General features: G+C 49.9%; 1 protein-coding gene across 2 annotated transcripts in view; it reads left to right on the top strand.

Moving 5' to 3' along the window:
- LOC115073178 (mitochondrial peptide methionine sulfoxide reductase-like) overlaps positions 1–20,785 on the top strand; it is a 44,963-nt gene that overhangs the window by 19,137 nt on the left and 5,041 nt on the right. The window contains exons 2-5 of one of the 2 annotated variants that reach the window (XM_029571408.1): positions 5,384–5,452; positions 7,764–7,883; positions 11,343–11,447; positions 16,157–16,263. In XM_029571408.1, the coding sequence (XP_029427268.1) occupies positions 5,384–5,452; positions 7,764–7,883; positions 11,343–11,447; positions 16,157–16,263 (401 nt within the window). The remainder of the gene's footprint in view (positions 1–5,383; positions 5,453–7,763; positions 7,884–11,342; positions 11,448–16,156; positions 16,264–20,785) is intronic. The other variant, XM_029571409.1, reaches the window with a different exon arrangement.

Here is a 20,785-nt window from a genome sequence, read left to right on the forward strand (position 1 = left end):
ATAGCATGATTCAACCCGTTCACCTATTCGTCTATCCGGGGACTTAATAGCTTCCATAAAAGATGACAAGTTGAGCTTAAACCTTGAGTGAAGGTCAACATGTGGTCCTGCAGCTTGTGCTACCGCAGAAGGAGAGTATGGGATCAGTGGTACCAACAGAATAACACGCAATTCTTGAGCAGCACCAGAACTTCATACATGTGCAGGGTTTTCTCATTACCGCGTCTTGTTGTTCTGCTGGTTTCTCATGGCAGTTCAAGAGCACTGGAAGGGACCTGCTTTCTTGATTGAACCTGTTTTGCCAACTTTTCATATGTAGTTTTGAAGTATAGTTAGAAGTGCATTGGGAATGAGAGGAAGGTCCTGAGTGAGATGGCCAACTTTTAAGTTTGTAAGAATGGTCAAGGGGCCATTTGTCAGGGCACTGCAAAGAAAGTCACTCAATTGGATGCCCGCACATATCCGCCCAAGTGATGCTAAAAACACAGTCACCCTAGTCATAAAGAACAGTGGAATTCACAAGAGTGGATGAATTTTTTTTCCTTCAATACATTTTTATCGATCTTTTCAAAGGTTGTACAAACAGGCAGAGACTGTGCAGAGTCCGATGAGATTACACTCCAGTCAGAAGGCATATATCAAATCACATATTCACATGGCAGAAGGAACGTGACTAGGTTTCTTAGCATGCATAGAGTTTCTTGCAATAAGGTATTAAATCAACAGTGTTCTTTTGATGTCCAGTTTTCACTCTATTGGATGATATGAAAGGGTATGGATATGTTCACCACATCACATTTACCCATTTCACAATTATAAACTTTTAAAAACAGATTTCAGATCATAGTGACCAAGATCCGGTACATCTGAAGTCTGTCTTTTTTTTTTTTTTCCCATTGCCTGAATTTGTTTATTGGAGAACACAAATTGAATTTCCTTTTTTAAATCACAAGGAAAGTCGGTGCTTCTAGGTGGAGGAGAGCTGACTACTTCCAACATGATTCTGCTCTTGCTAAAATTAACTGAAGGAGAACCAAATGCTATGAGATGCCAGAGCCCCATTTTCAGCCTGCTTCATCCAAAATGCAAAGTCCTAGCACATTATACCCCAATTTTTAGTTGAATATATTTTTATTTATTTATTTATTTATTTCGGATTTTTATATACCGGCATTCTCAATACAAGTATCGAATCAGGTCGGTTTACATGGAACAAAACTATCGCAATAAAGGCGTTACATTAAACAGCGTTTCTTAACATATGAGTAACATATAACATATCATATAAAAAAATATAAATAAATAATACAAATTTAAATATTACATAGACTATAATAATAATAATAATAACTCATCAACAGGACGTGGATAAATACAAAGGATGTTTAAGGCATGAGTATATACCTTGAATAATTAGAGGGGTAGTCTAAATTGTGATATGTGGGTACATAGACCTTGTTGCTGTGCAGAGTCCGAGATGTGCATGAGTAAAAGGAGACTGATGAATCAGAGAAGGAGTCTTAAACAGGTGTGTTGTTCAGATCTGACGTGGTTAGATCTGGAGGGGAGTATGGTTGATCGAGGATCTGATGTTGGACTATTTTTCTCTTTGACCGGTGTCGGAGTGATCTTGTGATTCTGTGTAGGCTTGCCTGAAAAGCCACGTTTTTAGGTTTTTCTTAAAAGTTGGATGACAAGTCTCTTGGTGAATATCCGGCGGTAATGAGTTCCAGAGGGTGGGCCCGGCTGTGGAGAGTGCTCGTTTTGTTCGTTTGGTTTTGATCGGGGGAGCATATAAGGAACCTTTGTAGTTGTGCCTGATGGGTCTTTGTGAAGTGTGAGGGCGGAGTCGTGAGTTTAGATTTAGGTGGGCAATGCCCATGATATCCTTGTGGATCATTGATAAAGTCTTGTAGGTGATTCTAGCTTTTATAGGAAGCCAATGAAGGCTGTGAAGAATAGGTGTTATGTGGGCTCTTTTATTTGTGTTAGTGAGTAGTCTCGCTGCGGCATTCTGCACCATCTGTAAAGGTCTTGTGGATAAGGCTGGAAGGCCTAGCAGTAGAGAGTTGCAGTAGTCCAGCTTAGATAGAATTATGGACTGGACTACTAGCCGGAAGTCACTGAAGTGAAGAAGAGGTTTAAGATTTTTTAGCACTTGGAGTTTGAAATAGCATTCTTTAGTTGTGTTGGTAATGAAGGATTTAAGGTTGAATTTGTTGTCGAGACGCACCCCCAGGTCTCTGACGGAGGTGGAGTGGTTAATAGTTAGTTTTGAGAATTGTGTAGCGCTTTGGGAGTTGGTAAGGGTATGGTTTTCGTCAGGTGAGATGATGAGGATTTCTGTTTTGTTTGGATTGAGTATGAGGTTCAAGCTGGATAGCAGGGTGTCGATAGCTTGTAAGCAGTTGTTCCAATGTGCCCAAGTTTTTTGCAGTGATTCTGTGATGGGCATGAGGATCTGGATGTCATCTGCGAAAATATAATGTTTTAGCTTGAGGTTAGAGAGTAGGTGGCAGAGTGGAAGCAGGTAAATATTAAAAAGCGTAGGGGAGAGAGATGATCCTTGAGGTACTCCTCGAGTTGATTTGATAGGATGCGATTCTTCATTATTGATTTTTACTTTGTAGAATCTGTTCTCCAGGAACGATTGGAACCAGTTATGCGCTTCTCCTTGAATTCCTATATCGGATAGCCGTTCGAGTAGGATTTTATCCTGATAGCTGACACCACTGGACAATTAGCTCAGGGAGTCCTGCATCCTGCCTTCAAGACTGCATTTTGTTTCTGCACTAGGAGTATGCATAGTCTTACAAAGTGATTTTAGGTCTGTAGTGAGAGGAAGTAATTTTGAAAAGAGTGGAGGAATAGCTTGTGGTTAGAGCAGTGGGCTGTAAGCAGGGAAGCCAGAGTTACAATCTCCCTGTCGCTCCTTGTGACCTTGAGCAAGTCACTTTACCCTCCATTGCCTCAGGTACAAACCAGGGGCCAGGTTTTCAAAAGCATTTGGATGCTTAAAACTGGGTTTTACACAAAAATTGCTATAATATATGCCATAGAATTGTCCATACGATTTCCTCATGTAAGTGCCCTTTACTCATGTAAATGGCTTTTGAAAATTGCTGCAATAGTAGTTACATTTACGTGCGTAACTCCTTTGACAATTCACCTGTTACATTGTAAGCCCTCTGGCGCTAGGGACATAGCTACAGCACCTGAATGTAATCCGCTATGAAATGCCAAAAGCCGGCATATAAATTAAATAAATGTAACATACTATTGGAGCAATTTTCAAAAGCCTATTTACACGTGTAAAGTGCACTTGCACACACAAAATCTGTTAACAATTCAAGGGCATATATTGGAGCAATTTTCATAAAACCCAGCTTTAAGCGTGTAAATCCTTTTGAAAATTACCCCCTTAGGGAAGAATAAAAAAAAAAAATAGTGACTTTCACCCTCAGGCAACCCATGGTGGCGGGGGGGGCAGATCCAGATGTAGGAGTGCCTGAAACGGATGTAAGAACAGACGCCCTGCTCTCTAAGCTCTTCCCTGCTTCTGATTTAAAGGTGGAAGTGTCTTTCTCTCCACCCCATCCTGCAGGATTAAACTGTAGGGCCCAAAGTGATCTAGCCTTGTCCGCAGTAGTGATTTTCGTCCGGATCCCAAGCCAAAAGCCTTTTGACCTTGCTTTCCAGGGCTGTCCTGAGTGGGTTGGGGGGGGGGGGGGGGGGGTGTTGGCCGCTGTCGGAGGCGGGAGGCTGGGCTCGATGGGCCTCGGTCAGACCCCGCTTCTAAGGGCAAACGGGTGACAGCCTGGTAGTCTCACCCCAACACCCTCTGCGCCTGGCTCATGCCAAGCCCTGTACCCGCCTAAAGGCAGCCCTGTTGCTTCCTTTTCCCCATCGGGGTGGGGGGGGGGGGGGGGGAGGCTGGGGCCGGACCCGAGCCAGTACCATTTTCATTCAGAAAATTGCCACTGCTTGTCTGTCCTAACCCCAGCCCTCCCCTCTTCTCTTGAAACAAAAGCTGCCCTGGCCTCTTCTATCAGATGCAGGAAGAGACGGCTTGCCCTCTCCTGCTATAATCCAGGACGGCTTCTTATGCAAACTTTGCCGAAACTCCGTCCTGGCTTCCTTCAGATAGGTCTGGTTTTCAGCCATAAATATTCAGCAGCTGGATCCAGATGCATTTGCTCTAAGCTGAGCTCATTTGCATATTTGGCTTCTTCCTAAGCATCTTTTTCATCTCCGTGCTAGCTGACAAGATGGCCATGACCTCCCCAACTGTAGGCCACAGACCCCCTACCCCAACGCACAGATTAGGTGTCGGTATACACGGAGGGAGGGAGCGGTACCAGAGTCAGTAGGTTCGAAGTGAGGGTCACCCCGGACTTAGTGAGCGCGGTGAAGTTAGTGCGTGCGGAGTGAGGGGAGCACTTATGCACAGGCTGCACCACCAAGGCAGACAAATAGCACCTGAACAACTGCCTGTAGTGGAAGATCGGTGGGGGACTGACTGCATTATGAGACCTGGCTGTGCAGTGTCTAGATTTGGACATAGAACTATGAAGCCTGGAGAACAGGGCCTTCCATTTTGGTTAAATTGATGGTATTTCCCTCTTATAACGCCTCCTCCCTCCAAAATATGCATTCATTGTAAAGATGGACAACTCTGGTCCTGGGGGTGTGGGGTTGCGTGTGCTTGGTGGTGGTGGGGGGTTTGGTGGAAGTCGGCCTGATTTTCGGGGTAACCAAAACATGGAAATCACTTAGAGCCCCTTGTATATCTCATCATGTCGTCGTGGTGGATCCCCGATCCTAGGTCACTGTGTGCGTCAGTGGACGGCCAGGGCCTTTCATTTCATTTTATTTATTTATTTATTTATTTTTACCGTCGATGGCACTGTTGCCTTGCCCACACGACTCCAGCAACACCCCACAGCACATTGATTGTATGCCACTGCACACCGGCAGCCTCTCCGTCCCTTTGGATGGCTCTAACTGGTATCCTACGGAAAACCATCCCATGATAGTGTGGGGAAGATCCAGTGCCATGGCCAGATTCCTGCTGCTGATCGATTGTCCAGAACACTTCAACGTTTTACAGGACTTGAGAGACAGAAATGTGTAAAAAAAAAAAAAAAAAAAAAAAAAAAGAGTTTGCACTCGATCTCTCACGTTTACTCATATCTTAGGTCCTATCGGCATCGTCTGCTCCGTAATCTGCTTGTATTTAGGCATCGCCGCAGGCCATATGGTGCTTTATTCTTATGTAAGCCACCTTGCCACTCACTTTGGGAAACGCAGAATATCAAATCTTCATTAATAAATGTTCTCCTTCTCCCCCCTCCCCAATTCTTGTTTTTCTTTTCTCCGCCAGTCAAGCATGCTGTCATCGGGAGTCGTACAGTCGCACCCTTCCCGAACGGGCTGCAAATGGCTCTCTTTGGTAGGTGATGAGCATTTTGTATTTTTTTTCCCCTCTGACGAGGATATGGAGGGGGAGGGCAGGCTTTCACAGTGCATGAGGCACATCTGGGAGAAAGATATCCCATGAGGATCTTATTTATTCCTATTAATAAAACATAAAACGCCATGCTGGGTCGGATCATCCTGTCTCCGGCGAATCCTTTTCACATTTCTCGCCGTAGGAATTAGGTGCAGAAACCAGCGCTTATTTGGCTGCTGTTTGTTTATCCTTCAGAAACTTGTCCAGACCTTTTTTAAACTCAGTTATACTGCTGGCCTTATGCATATTTCCTGGTATTAAGTTTCATGGCTTAATTATGTGCGAACTGAAAAAATTTACTTTCTTCGATTTTTGTTTTTATATCTGCTAACTGTTATTTTCAGGATGTATCCCCTAGTCCTAGTGTAAATAGCCCTTCCCTATATACCTGTTTCAAACCATGCATCATTTTATAAACCTGTATCATATCCCCAGTTGTCTTATCTCCAAGCAAAAGAGCCCGAATCTGTCAAACCTTTCTTCACCCCTGGAGCCTTTCTGTGCCCATGATGATTTTTGTTGCCTTTCTGTCTACATTTTCTAGTTCTGCTACATCTTTCTTAACGTATGGTGACAAATTGTACACGATTCTCAAGGTGTGGCTGCACCATGGATCAATGGAGGCGTTATTATATGCCCGGTTCTGGGTCCGTTCCTTTCTGAATCATTCCTGGCATTCTGTTTGCTTTTTTTTGGGTGCCACCACGCACTGACCTAAAGATTTTAAGGTGTTATCCACAATGATCCCAAGGTCCTGTTTCCTGGGTGGTGACTCCTAATGTGGAAGCCAACATTGGGTATTCACAATTAATATTATTTTGCCCTCTGTGCATCACTTTGCACTTGTCCACATTTCAATTTCATCTGCTATTCAGATGCCCAGTTCCCCCATTCTCCTCCTGCATCTCATCACAATCAGCTTGTGTTTGAACTGCTTTTAATACTTTTGTCACCTGCAAATTGATCACCCCACTCATTGCTCCTTTTTCTAGATCATTAATAAATATGTCATAAACACAGGTCCCACTGCAGATCCCTGGGGTACTCACATCTCCCCATTGGGGAAAATGACCATTTAGACCTCTGTGTCCTGTCTTTTAACCAGTTACTAGTCCAGAGGAGGACATTACCTTCTATCCCATGACTTCTTGTAATTTCCTGAGGAGTCTCATGTGGGACTTTATCAAATGCCTCCTAAAAATCCAGGTACACTGCATTGACTGGCTCATCCTTATCTACAATTATTTATACCTTCAAAACATTCTAATAGATTGGTAAGATATGACTTCCCTTTGTTGAATCCACGTTGGCTTTTTCCCATTAATCCATGCCTAGTCATATGCCAGTAATTCTGTTCTTAACTATAGTTTCTACCATTTTGTCCTCGCTGACATCAAGCTTATTGGTCTGTAGTTTCCTGGATCACCCCTGGAGCCCTTTCACCTGTAGGTCACCTGTTCAAGTCCAGCATCATTTGCTAATGACTCAATCAAGATGGGTTGTGTGACATGAGTTGATGTTCTGAGTTCACACCACTAATGCCACCATCCCAAATTGGCAACCTTGTTGGCAGAATGAGACTGAACAGGCATGGAGTCACAATTACCCTTTCACCCTTAGGGGGTGGTCCTTCTCGCAGTGCGTGGAAGCTTGCATGCGCTGCCCAAACTGTACAGTGGAAGACTTTGCTTATCACGATTTCCGTGTCTGCCAATCTGGGTCATTTGAGGGGGTGAGAGAGGAAAGGAGGAAGATAGGCAAGACATGGAAAACAGCTTTCCAGAAATAGATGATCCCAGCAACTTTGGGCAAGCTCCTCTTCCACGAGGTTTATAACAAGATCTCTTACATGGTGAAAGCTTTGAACTGGCTGAGATCTTTGTTGTTCTAACTGCAGTGCTTATGATTTAAACATAGGCAAATGCCTAGGGCGACAAATTTTGAAAGCGCCAAATACCTGGGGCCATAAAGAAGCCTTCTCCCACTTATTTTAGGGTCACGCACCACTGCCACGTCAAAGAGCCACCACCGTGGCATTCCGGCTGAACAACCTCTCCCTTGCTTTGCAGTTTCCGGTGGTGAAATCCCTGTTACCTGGGGAAGGGATCCTGCTCTCGCCCTGTTGTCCTGCCTATTGGTGCCAAAATATTAGATCTGGCCCTGGTTTCCCCAGGGGTAAAAGTGCTGATGGTATAAATCGTGTTGCTGCTGCTGCATCAGTTTTGTCCCTCTTTCTTTGTGTCTCTTTCAGGGATGGGCTGCTTTTGGGGCGTCGAGAAGAAGCTCTGGCAACAGCCCGGGGTTTTCTCTACTCAAGTAGGATATGCAGGAGGCTACAGCCCCAACCCTACGTATGAAGAAGTGTGCACAGGTAACATCCCCTACCCCTCGCCTTCCACCACCTCCTCCACACACACATACACTCAGTCCAAAATACAAGTGATCAATAGAAGGAGAATCTGTACATCAATATCTGCATCCATATAAGACTTACCATTACTGGGTCAGACCAAAGGTCCATCAAGCCCAGTATCCTGTTTCCAACAGTGGCCGATCCAGGTCACAAGTACCTGGCAGGATCCCAAGGGGGTCTATAGATCCCAAGCTGCTTATCCCAAGAATAAGCAATGGATTTCTGCAACTCTCCCTTAATAATGTTTTATGGACTTTTCATCTAGGAACTTGTCCAAACCTTCTTTAAATGCAGCTACTCTACCAGCTTTTACCACATCCTCTGGCAATGAATTCCAGAGCGTAATTTGTGTTGAGTAAAAAAAATATTTTCTCCGATTAGTTTTAAATGTATTACCCGGTAACGTCATTGTGTGTCCCCTGGTCTTTGCACTTTTCGAAAGAGTAAGCAACTGATTAATGTTTACTCATTCCACTCCACTGATTTTATAAACCTCTGTCATCCATCCTAGTGCACAGGAAAGAAAAGATCCCTGGTCCTTACACTACCCACCCCAAAGTCCTTAATTCTTCCTCCCACCCTTCTCCATCTCCATCACCTACTTGCCCAGCACTCAGAAAAAAAACCAATGCAGGGGTGAACCCCACTGCATACAGATCCAGAGGACAAGAGTTGCAGTGATCTCACCAGGGCCAACTGCATTGAAAAAAGCCCCTTTACTGTCGATTCAGTGCACACTGCTCTATTACCCAGCCTTAGCTCTGAGCTGGCACTGCAGTGCATGGGTCCTCGGCTTGCTGCTTTCTTAGAGCAGGTCTCTCTGCAGTGCTCACCGATGCACTGACGGGACTTCTGTCTTTGCTAATTACAGAACCTGGACCTGGTGAGATCACTGCAACTCTTGTCCTCTGGATCTGTATGCGGTGGGGTTCACCCCTGCATTGTTTTTTTTTCTGAGTGCTGGGCAAGAGGCCCCATTAGTAGGTGATGGAGAAGGGTGGGAGGAAGAATTAAGGACTTTGGGGTGGGTAGTGTAAGGATCAGGGATCTTTTCTTTCCTGTGCTCTAGGATGGATGACTCTTTCCTTTTTTATGGATAAACCAGAAAACCTTCTGTTTGGGAGATGATGCAATGGTTAACATGATTGTGAATGCATAAAATTAATATAGGTATGAAAGCGTTAGAAAGTCAGGTTGCAACTAACTCATTGCTGGCTCTGCTATAAATACAAAAACAAAAGGAGGGAGAGCTGGTAGTAAGGTAGAGTTGGGTTGTGGGGTCTCATTACTGCAATAGCAGGAGGTGCTGGAGTTCAGGACTGAGGTACGTGGGCAGAGTTGTACAGGGGTCGGTACTGGAGTAGCGGAGCACTCCTGCAGGGCAGGACGGAGGTGCATTGGGAGAATGCGGTTTTTCTCCGGTAGCACGCAAACTCAGTGGGCAGCAAGGGGTTAATCGAGAGATTCAGGGTGGTAATGAGATGCAGCTCTGCAGCAATTTTTTTTTTGCTGAGTGCAGGGAGCACAGAGGGAGGCCAGTTGCCTTCTGGCACACAGAAAAATCCAGCTGGCGAGACAGCACAAAGGCAACAGAACTGACGGTGATGGGAGGGGAGGAGAAGTCAGCAGCAAGAAAGTCGCAGCGCAGGCTCACCTCGCATTCCCTCCTTGCCACCCTGCCTCTGATTCGCCGCAGGCCCCCCCCCCCCCCCCCGAAGCTCATGCCACACCAACCCTTCCAACAGCCGCTTCTCTCTGCACACTCGCCTCTGATGCCCACGTCCATGCACCACCCTGCTGGCACCTGCTCAGGTGTATCATAAGGGTGCCATCCCCTTTGGTGTCACTCTTCAGTTATGCAGGCACAGGAAGGTCTTTAACTCTTCCCCCCCCCCCCCTCCTGAATTTTGAGGCACATCGCTCATTTTGATTTGGAAGGACAGTTGAGGTGAACTGGGGCGCTGCTGTAGAGCTCCTTGCCTTCAGCCAAAGGAAAGCCTTTACATGGAGACTGAGCTGTGCTTTCAACACAGGGAAGTCACGGGGCCTTTTGGGGGCTTCTGCTGAGGTCTTTGAGGGAGTCGGGGGCCTTGGGTGAATTCTCAGGAGCTGAGAGTGGCAGAGATTCCATCAAAATGCAAAACACACTGAAGGCGGTGAGCAGGCCATGTCCCACGCCAGCTTCCCATTGGCAAACAACACATGCATTTCCTTAAATGCAAAAAGGTAGGAGGAGTCTTAACTTCATCTCCCCAAAATCCCTACTCCATTAATTTACAGACTCCCCCTTTCATTTCCTGCACTTTCTCACACTTTTGCTATAGTTCTGTCTCTTTGGGGAAGGAGTAGGGTTGCCACCTTACCCCAGGTCAACTGAACAGGCTGGTCCAGTCCTTGTTTTCGCCGCATTGCTTGCATGGAGTCACAGTTTAGATTTTTTGATTGATTTTTCCCCAAGAAAGTCAAGTCAGGATTACGACTCCACGCATGCAATGGAGCAGAACCAGAACTGCATCAGGGTGGCAACCCCCCAGAAAGGAGGTCAGGCAAGACCTGCTCCAGTGCTGGCAATCAATGTCATGAACCTAACTAAAAGGGAAGGGGAAGGACCAGAATGCACTGGGGCAGGAGTTAGGCTGGCATCACTGCTGGCGTTACAAACTGGAGAAGGATGTAATAATCATCATGTAGCTGCAATACATACTCGAGAGAGTACCTTCACTGCGCATCATGTCTAAGCAGGAGCTCAAAGTCCAAGGGCTCAAGTACTTACGATGGTTTTAATGTCAAACATGCACGGCTCCACATGTCCTAACCCTGTAATAACAGGGAGCATTCGTATCCATCATCCTGATGTTAAAGACCTCAGGTGAGCGATATCAATGAGGTTGGTGTGAAACCGAAGGGAGTGGAAATCCCGTGTAGGCGTGAACTTCCCATGCTTTTCAACCTGACTCTATTGAAACTGACCTTGACTTCCTCAGGTTGAGGTCAGTTTCAGTAGGGAATTTTCCAGGCTCCTGATTGGCCTTCACCCCAACTTTGACCCTGATCAGTCCACTATGAGGAAAGGCATCATCCCTCCAAATGAAGAGGGAGATTGAAGCCCACATGAGAGCTGCACTAAAATACAGGTGGCCAGCTCTGGTCTTCAAGAGCCATGGACAGGTCCGGGTTTTCAGGCTATTCACAATGACTTTGCATGCACTGCCACCCCAGTCTGCAGCTCTCTCATGCATGTTACGGTTACCCTCTGTGGCTCCTGAAGACCACCCCTGCACTAACAGGTGACCGGGTCAGCCAATTGCACTGCCTCTTCCCTCCCTCAGCTCCCACCTTAAGCCCTTAGCTAGCTCCACCCGTATTCTCAGCTCTCCATGAGATAAACCAGTTTCATTTTTTTTTTCACCTCCCCAGGGCTGACAGGGCATTTGGAAGTGGTGAGAGTCATCTACGATCCGAAAGAAATCAGTTACGAGGCTCTTCTCAAAGTCTTCTGGGAGTCTCATGACCCAACTCAAGGTAATGGGAGTAATCCTTTTGCCTTCCTGTGCTAGAGGATGAGCAGCGGCTTCCTTTCCCCTCCCTTCCTTCAAATATCTGAAAAGGTATAAAACAGTGGGCCAGAGGCAGAGTCTTTTTAACGTAGAGGAAATTCTAGAATATGAGGCAGGGGGAATTATTATTATTATTTTTTTTTTTAAGAGAGAGAGAGAGAGTAGTGGATGCACAGAGAGGGACTGCTGACACAGAACAGGAATCTCTAAACACCCGGACGCCCCATGTCCAACGGGCAAAGAGATTCTCAGCCCAGTTTCTCATTTTGATATCCGTGTGACAGCAGCAACTGGTGCGTAGCCACCCAGAGCTACTGCTAAAAGGAGGGAGTGTGCGAGAGAGGTCCAGGCAGAGCACAGCGTTTGGGGGAAAGTCTCATAGCGAGAGAGGGAGTGCACCGTACCACAAGCAGTTGGATTGGACATGGAGGAGAATCCCATGGAATCCAGTGCTCGTCGGACCAAAAAAAAAAAAAAAAAATGCTCCTTCAGCAACGTAGAGACCTGAACTGCACAGACGAGACGGACTGTGCATGAATCTGTAGCCGGTCCATGCAGCCGATGGAGGTAAAATCCCCTTCTCCATCATAAATCTGGCCTTCCGGCATTTTCCCCAGCTTTGCTTATACCGGAAGCTGTGTTCTGAGAGAGAGCGTTGGAAGACATGGATTACGTCAACGGGAACGAAAAGGAACGTGGTAAGGGCCTGCCTTCGAGAGAGGGGGGTCCTTATGTTGGAAAATGTTCGAACAGAACACCTTAGAAAAGGGATTTAAACGCCTTATCGGATTCCCAGCGGCAAACTTATTTACAATGCCCCCCACCCACCTCTCCATGTTCTGTTATAGGGTTGTCGACCTGGGTCTGGGCAGCACCAGATTCCAAAAGGGTCAGAAAAGGAGGTGGAAGGGCTTGTAAAGTTGTGATGGGGGAGGGGCGGGGGGGGGGGGGTCCTGTCTCTTTAAATCTGACAGCCTGCAGTACAGCATTGCTGCAGTCACGGTACAAAGTACCTGGGGGGTGGGATCTGGGGGAGTGCTGGGCTGCATTGAGAGGGAGGGGAGGGGGGTGTTTAATAAGAGGAGGAGCAGCAGGAGCTGTTTGAAACTCCTCTCACGTCCCAGCCACACAATGGCACCAGGGATGCGCTGGGGACTGGGGGGAGGGTTTGATGACGGGATGAGAAACTGCTGTATTTTATTCTAGCACATCCACTCGGCATTCTCAACTCTGCATTTTAATATCAAGGATTGCGGTTTTGCCGCGTTTGTACCCCCCCCCCCCCCCGACAATCTCTTCTGCATGCCTCTTCCAAAACAGTCCTAACCTTGGATCCTCTCCCCTCCATCCATCTGCACATCATGTTCTCAGCTTCTCTGACCTCTCTCTCTCTGTCCAGCACAGCCTCACCTCTCCTCCCCTCTGTTCATCCATCTGCCCATCATATCCGCGGCTCCCCTCCCCTTGTCCGTCTGTCCATCATAGCCTTGGCTCCCCTCCCTTCCGTCCACCTCTGTCACATTCTCAACCTCTCTCCCCTCCCCTCCGTCCATCACAGCCTTATCTCCCTTCCACTCTGTCCATCCATCAGCTCCCCTCCCCTCCCCTCCTGCTAAGCTTCTGGTGCCATTTTAGAAAAGGTTTGCTTCTTGTGCATTATTGGTCCCTTTCAGGTATTGGTTTCCTCCCCTCTAAGGCTTAGGGATGTAGCCCCTCCGATCTCATGTCATCGGCTTCCTCGCCCCTGCGCTATGACCTCGGCTCTCCTTCATGCCTTCGTTATGTGGTGACAGTCTGGTACACTGTAGCGCAGTGCTCCTATGGAAACTCTCTGTAATACGCTCTCTTGCCTGTAGTCTCATTTCTCTAAGCCTGGACACATCCCAGAGAGCTGCACACAGTCCACTGCGAGCTTTGAAAGCACACAAGACTGGCCTGGCGGTAAGCGCTAAGCACCGCCATGCTCGGGACCTGGGTTGCGTTCCCAGGTTGGGGATGGGGGTGCTGCAAACATCACTCTTATGATGACCCCCAGTGCTCAGATCTAGGACTAGGAAGGAGGCCTGGCTCTCGTCTCCTGGGCTGAGCACAGTTGCCCTGCGTGTTGCCACACTCTTACTGGTAGATGATGGCAATTGGGCCCATCCGGCCTGCCCGGTTATTGCAGTCTACACTGCTGTACCCCAGCTGCCGGCAACAGAAGCTTGACCACTTGTAGGATATCGATCCTTATCCAAGTCCATTTTTTTTTGTGTTCTCTTCATTTGGGGAGATGATTGTGCAAGGCCCCCCTACTCCTAGCATCTCTGGCAGAAGCCACACTGCCTTCAGCTGGTTGACGGTCATGTGACGGATGATGACATGTGCCGCTTGAACCAATCCGACCCCATCCCATGTGAGGTCATCGATGACACGGTTCCCAAACATTATTACTAGTCATGTTCACATGGGAAACATCTCCCCAGAGTCAGAGGGCAAGAGTTGCTTAGAAAACTCTCTGGCTGTGGCCAAGACCGAGTTCGGTGATTCTTAAGCAGACTGTGGAAGAAAACTCTCTCTTATTTGTGTGTGTGTGTGTGTTTATAACATCCCAGCCCAGCATCCTTCACTCTTTTTCTGGCCACGGAGAGTCTCCGGACCAGCCTGCAGCATTAGTCCCCTAGATATAACTCCAGACAGCCCTACAGGCACACGGGGAATATTTGTTGCCATAAAAGGCATGGGGTAGGGTGGAGAGCGCTCTGTATAGAAGTCAGGAAGGAGGCGACTGAAAGCAATTTAATAAAAATAGAGCTTTTGTGCATCTCAAGATTTATTTTATCGTTCCGTGGATTTTTTTTTTTAATTGTAGAACAGCCTCTCTTTGGCGGAATCCCGTCCCCTCCACCCGCACCGGCTGCATCCGCCGCTGTATGACCTTGATTCCGACTCCCCCACAACGCATGCCCACTTCTCCCCCCCCCTCTGTACAAGCCTTTCCTTCTTTGAAACCGCCTCCCCGTTATGCTTGGCTGCTAATGAGCAACGGGTCCCTGGGAGGTAATTTTATGCAAATTACCAGCGGCACAGGGCGTCTCTGAAGGCGCATTTCAGCTCGCACACGGCGGTGATTAGGACGTGTGCGCAGAGACAGGAATATTAATCACCGGGCGAGGGGAGAAGGGGAGGGCAGGAGGTGATGTTGCTGTAGAACGGTGCTTGGGGGAGGGGAGGCGGTGCTGCCGCTTCACCCTAGGTCAACCTGAACAGGCCAATACGGTCCTGGGTTTGCCCCGTTGCATGCAGAGGATATTTAGCTCTCATCTGACTTCCCTAAGAAAATCAGCAGTGCAAATCCATGCATGCAGTGAGGCGAAAGCCAGGACTGGACCAGCCCGCAAGGTGGACCTGGAGTGAGAGGGTTAAGCTGTTCAAAAGCCAAAACGTGGTCGGAGGTCTGGCCGGACCTGCCAGCCGGGGCGGGGGCAGGCGATTTGCTTTATTTCCCCAACCGCAACGTAATTGTTCTGCTCGCCTCCCTTCACATCCGTGAACACACGACAACCCCCCCCCCCCTCCCCCCGGCGTGTTGGTCACGGGTGGGGGGCGAGGGGGCGACGCAGACCTTTCCTGGATGCCGTGCTGATCAGTGTCAAACACAAAAGAAGGTGACCCTTCCCCCACCTCCAATGTTAGGTGCATGCAGTGGGTAACAGATTTATGTTTCCTGGAGGGTGGATTTCGAGTGGGAGCAGCAAGAGATCTTATTGATGGTCGCCAGTATCGCGAATTGCTGGAATACCTTCCACTCCGTCTTCTTCAGGGGTGTGGGTGCCAGTATTAGTTCCTGACCCGTCTGACGCCTTCCACAGGGGAAGAAGAAGTAATGTGATCCTAATCAAAACATTGCTTTTAGCTGCTCCACAATTACTGCTGCTGAAATATCAGATTCTAACATTTTATAATGGGTCAACGTAGGTTCTGGGAACTCTGCGACCCTGCTCCGCCATTCTGGTTTTAGGGCTTTCTCCATCTCGCTTCCTGGCCAGGAGCCCCTGCCTTTCTCCCCTGAAAGGTTCACGTTTGCTTCGGCTGCTGAAAATGGTTCTGTGGGACCGAAACATCACCAAGGAAGTTCCTAAGCTTGGGGGGGAGCAGGATTTGGGCCCAGCCTGTCAGTGTGGGGTGCAGATGACGTCTGTCCAGCTGGCTGATTCGGTCCAGCACTGCAGAGGTTGTGCTCCCAGGGTTACGTGGCCCTGACCTCCTCTGCATTCTTAACTTGGCAGCCCGTGGCACAGAGCTTTCCTTCCTGTGACCACTTATGGACGGTGGTCGGCTCCGGACTTAAATCTTCTCCAGAAGCCTCACTGCCCTATGCCTGCCTTTCCAGCAGCTCTTTTCCCATCACCTGCCAGGGAAAATTAAGATTTAGCGTGTCCCAAAGGGTTTAGTGGCACTTTTTTGTTATTTCAGTGACAACGTAGTGGAAATTGAGTGAAGGTCTGCACTGAGTCGCCGTTTATCACGCACCTGCGGCGTGGGGGCAGGGGTTAATGGGAAGACGTGAAATTCTGGCCCTTGGCCTCCCAAGTGGGTTGGGTGACTGGGCGAGTCGGGAAAGCAGCGCACGGACAGGTCTGCAGGCCTCTGCTCCTCTTAACGCCCCCTCTTTTATTTTCCCATCTTTCCCAGGCATGAAACAGGGCATCGACATTGGCACCCAGTATCGCTCAGCCATCTTCACCTACAGCCCGCAGCAGAAGGCAGCAGCGCTGAAATCCAAGGGCATCTTCCAGGAGGTGTGTGTGTGTGTGTGTGTGTGTGTGTGTGTGTGGTTATAGGGAGGACCTAAAGCAAAGTGACTGAGAAAAGAGAGAGTAATTCCTGTTACCAGGGATCTGCTTCTTATGAGAACATTTATCTCGTTTATAGGAGGGTTCTTAAGAGGGATCCATAGTGTGGCTCACACTAGTATTGTCCAAAATATTCACATTTTAATTCCGTGGGTAATAGTTATTGTACTAATTAGCCCTTGTTCATTTCCTAGAGTGCCTTTTTGTTAATTACTAAATTTGACATTGTAGATGAGGACTCGCACCTCAGAGTGAAACTCTGTGTTTTACGCTGGTCATTTCTTTTGTTTTCCCCCTGGGTCTGGGTAATTCTGGGATTTGCTACCCAACATGCAAAGGGAAGGAGCACATTTTAAAGCAGGCAGAGCAGTACGGAGATGCCTGTGAATTTCTAAAGAGCTGATAAAACCTGAACATTTGGGTTCAAATCCCAACTGGCGCTGGTGCTTTCAGCAAGTCGCCTCGCACGCTGGCCTCCGAGCCTTCTCACCGCTTCCAACCTTGTGCCGACGCAGGAAGACGTTACAGCCGTGATCCCCCCCCAGGGGTGGCTGCACGCATCTCTCTCTCTTTCTCAAAGATTCACGACCCGGGCTGCCTCTCGCTGACACGGGGTCACTGCGGGGAAAGCACAGGCAGGTAACGTCCGAAGCTGCACGTGGCTCTTCTCCAAAGTCCGGACGGATCGGGGGCGGTGGCTCGAACAGAGCCACGAATGCCACGTCTTTCCCCGAAACTGGTTCGTGCACCCGATAATCCGAGATCCTTCCTTCTGCCGTTGGGGGGGGGGTTGGGGGGTTACAGATCTAATCCACCCCGGTTTTGCCTATGGCCGTGCCAAAAGCGTCCCTCCCCACCCGCAGAGGAATGGGCTAGTGCCGTCCCCGACTCTCTCATCCATTTCAGATTGAAAGCGGGGTTTCCACAGTAACGGGATCTCCATGGCAACCCGCGCCCGCAGGCCAAAGGTCACTGGGGAAGGCAGGTGCGGGTACCCCAGACCAATTCCTCTTCCCAGTGCAACGCTCCCTGGTGACCCCCGACCTGCAGGGCAGGGCAGTGTGGGCTGAACCCTCCAGAAAGCAGTTTTAAACCTCCTCGCCCCATTCTCCTTGCCTCACTGCCTGATCCCAAGCCCTGCCCTGAGCAGTGCAGCGCCTGGGATGGGAGAGGGTGGCCAGTGAACTCTGGGCCGAGCCTGGACAGGGCGGGGCATCTCCAGAGCCCCCTGTACCAGCCTGCCTTGGTGTCTTCTTTAAGAGGAGAGCCTGCAAGCTGCCCTTGCTCCTGTAGGCACACGGAGCAGAAAGGCAGGCCAGCAACAGCCTGAGAGGGAGAACAAGACTGCCGTTCCACCCCCAGCCTGAGACAGACAGACTGCCGTTCCACCCCCAGCCTGAGAGAGAGAGGAGAGAGAGAAACTGCCGTTCCACCCCCAGCCTGAGAGAGAGAGACTGCCGTTCCACCCCCAGCCTGAGAGAGAGAGAGGAGAAGAGAGAGACTGCTGTTACACCCCCAGCCTGAGACAGAGTCAGTCAGACTGCCATTGCAGCCCTAGCCGTACAGAGAGGGAGAGAGAAGGGAAAGAGAGAGACTGCCATTACAGCCCCAGCCTGAGAGAGAGAGAGGAGGAGAGAGAGACTGCCATTACATCCCAGCCTGAGAGAGAGAGAGGAGGAGAGAGAGACTGCCATTACAGCCCCAGCCTGAGAGAGGAGGAGAGAGAGACTGCCATTACAGCCCCAGCCTGAGAGAGGAGGAGGAGAGAGAGACTGCCATTACAGCCCCAGCCTGAGAGAGGAGGAGGAGAGAGAGACTGCCATTACAGCCCCAGCCTGAGAGAGAGAGAGGAGGAGAGAGAGACTGCCATTACATCCCAGCCTGAGAGAGAGAGAGGAGGAGAGAGAGACTGCCATTACAGCCCCAGCCTGAGAGAGGAGGAGAGAGAGACTGCCATTACAGCCCCTGCCTGAGAGAGGAGGAGGAGAGAGAGACTGCCATTACAGCCCCTGCCTGAGAGAGGAGGAGGAGAGAGAGACTGCCATTACAGCCCCAGCCTGAGAGAGAGAGAGGAGGAGAGAGAGACTGCTATTACATCCCAGCCTGAGAGAGAGAGAGGAGGAGAGAGAGACTGCCATTACAGCCCCAGCCTGAGAGAGGAGGAGAGAGAGACTGCCATTACAGCCCCAGCCTGAGTGAGAGAGAGGAGGAGAGAGAGACTGCCATTACAGCCCCAGCCTGAGAGAGAGAGAGGAGGAGAGAGAGACTGCCATTACAGCCCCAGTCTGAGTGAGAGAGAGGAGGAGAGAGAGACTGCCATTACAGCCCCAGCCTGAGAGAGAGAGAGGAGGAGAGAGAGACTGCCATTACAGCCCCAGCCTGAGAGAGAGAGAGGAGGAGAGAGAGACTGCCATTACAGCCCCAGTCTGAGTGAGAGAGAGGAGGAGAGAGAGACTGCCATTACAGCCCCAGCCTGAGAGAGAGAGAGGAGGAGAGAGAGACTGCCATTACAGCCCCAGCCTGAGAGAGAGAGAGGAGGAGAGAGAGACTGCCATTACAGCCCCAGCCTGAGTGAGAGAGAGGAGAAGAGAGAGACTGCCATTACAGCCCCAGCCTGAGAGAGGAGGAGAGAGAGACTGCCATTACAGCCCCTGCCTGAGAGAGGAGGAGGAGAGAGAGACTGCCATTACAGCCCCTGCCTGAGAGAGGAGGAGGAGAGAGAGACTGCCATTACAGCCCCAGCCTGAGAGAGAGAGAGGAGGAGAGAGAGACTGCTATTACATCCCAGCCTGAGAGAGAGAGAGGAGGAGAGAGAGACTGCCATTACAGCCCCAGCCTGAGAGAGGAGGAGAGAGAGACTGCCATTACAGCCCCAGCCTGAGTGAGAGAGAGGAGGAGAGAGAGACTGCCATTACAGCCCCAGCCTGAGAGAGAGAGAGGAGGAGAGAGAGACTGCCATTACAGCCCCAGTCTGAGTGAGAGAGAGGAGGAGAGAGAGACTGCCATTACAGCCCCAGCCTGAGAGAGAGAGAGGAGGAGAGAGAGACTGCCATTACAGCCCCAGCCTGAGAGAGAGAGAGGAGGAGAGAGAGACTGCCATTACAGCCCCAGTCTGAGTGAGAGAGAGGAGGAGAGAGAGACTGCCATTACAGCCCCAGCCTGAGAGAGAGAGAGGAGGAGAGAGAGACTGCCATTACAGCCCCAGCCTGAGAGAGAGAGAGGAGGAGAGAGAGACTGCCATTACAGCCCCAGCCTGAGTGAGAGAGAGGAGAAGAGAGAGACTGCCATTACAGCCCCAGCCTGAGAGAGAGACTGCTACCTGACCCCTCAGCCCACTAAAGGGGAGGCTGTAACAGGGATCACCACCCACCCACCCCAGCCTAAGAGAGACTGACATGAGAGCCATGGCCTAACAGAGGGAGCGGCTGCTACCCCAGCCTGAGAGGGAGGTTCACTGGCACAAGATTCAGGCTGCCCACGCTCGCTCTCGTTTCTTTCCAGGACCTTCTATGTGCCTCCTGATGGTGTGCGCGTGCCTGCTGTATGTCCCTGTCCCTTTGCTCATTCCTTGCTGCCTTTTCTCCCTCGTCCAGCCCTGCTGGGGGTTGTGGATAATTAGCCGGGCCTCCTTATCAGCCGGGCTCCATGCAGCAGCCGGGGAAGGGATGGGATTGGTGGGGAGGCTGTCATGCAGCCATTGTCCTGAGCCCCAGGGGGACTCCCTTCCCTTCTCCGTGCCATCCGGAGCTGAACATGGAGCAGGCTGGGGGCGGAGCCAGGATGGGGGTCATTGGCCAGTTCCTCTCCATCAGGACACCGCGCTCGCCTCCTCTTGTTAGAGATGTGCCTTCTGCCTTTCCCAAGCTTTCTTACTGTCGGCCTCCTAACCCCAGACCTGCACTCGCCTCTCCTCCTCCTCCTCCTCGCTCTGTCCTTCCGTCTCCCCAAAGGGCTGCCCCTTTAAACCCCGCTGTCCCCAGCTCTAGAAACGTTAGTAATTTCACACCACAAGCTGAGAACAGTGGGGATTTTGCCCCCTTGCAAATTATTTACAAAACCCCTCCGTGTTTTGCTTCTTTATTTTTTCCTTCTGCGGGTCAGACACTTGGAGTCTGTGCCACAGAGGAAAGGTTCTCCCGTGATGGCACAGCTTCCGCTCCTTCCATCTTCTGTACCCTGAGCTGCATCCTGCAGGCCAGGCAGTATGGTGGTGCTGGCCCTGCTTTGTACTCTCTCCACGGTATCAGTGACCTCCTGAGACCCCCCCCCCCCATCTCGAGTACCCTCTGGAGGTGTGGGGGGGGGGGGGTGTCTCGGCAGCAGCCCCTGCAGAGATAACATGCATTTCCCTCGTCCTGCTAGCGATGCTCTCCTTATGCACCCAAGTGCGCTTTACTCCAGCGAGGAAGAGTCGGGCCCGAGCTGCCCATGTTGACGGCAGCGGCGATGATCCTGTTTACTGTTTCCG

This window comes from Rhinatrema bivittatum, chromosome 11 (assembly GCF_901001135.1).
Source record: "Rhinatrema bivittatum chromosome 11, aRhiBiv1.1, whole genome shotgun sequence".
Taxonomy (NCBI): domain Eukaryota; kingdom Metazoa; phylum Chordata; class Amphibia; order Gymnophiona; family Rhinatrematidae; genus Rhinatrema; species Rhinatrema bivittatum.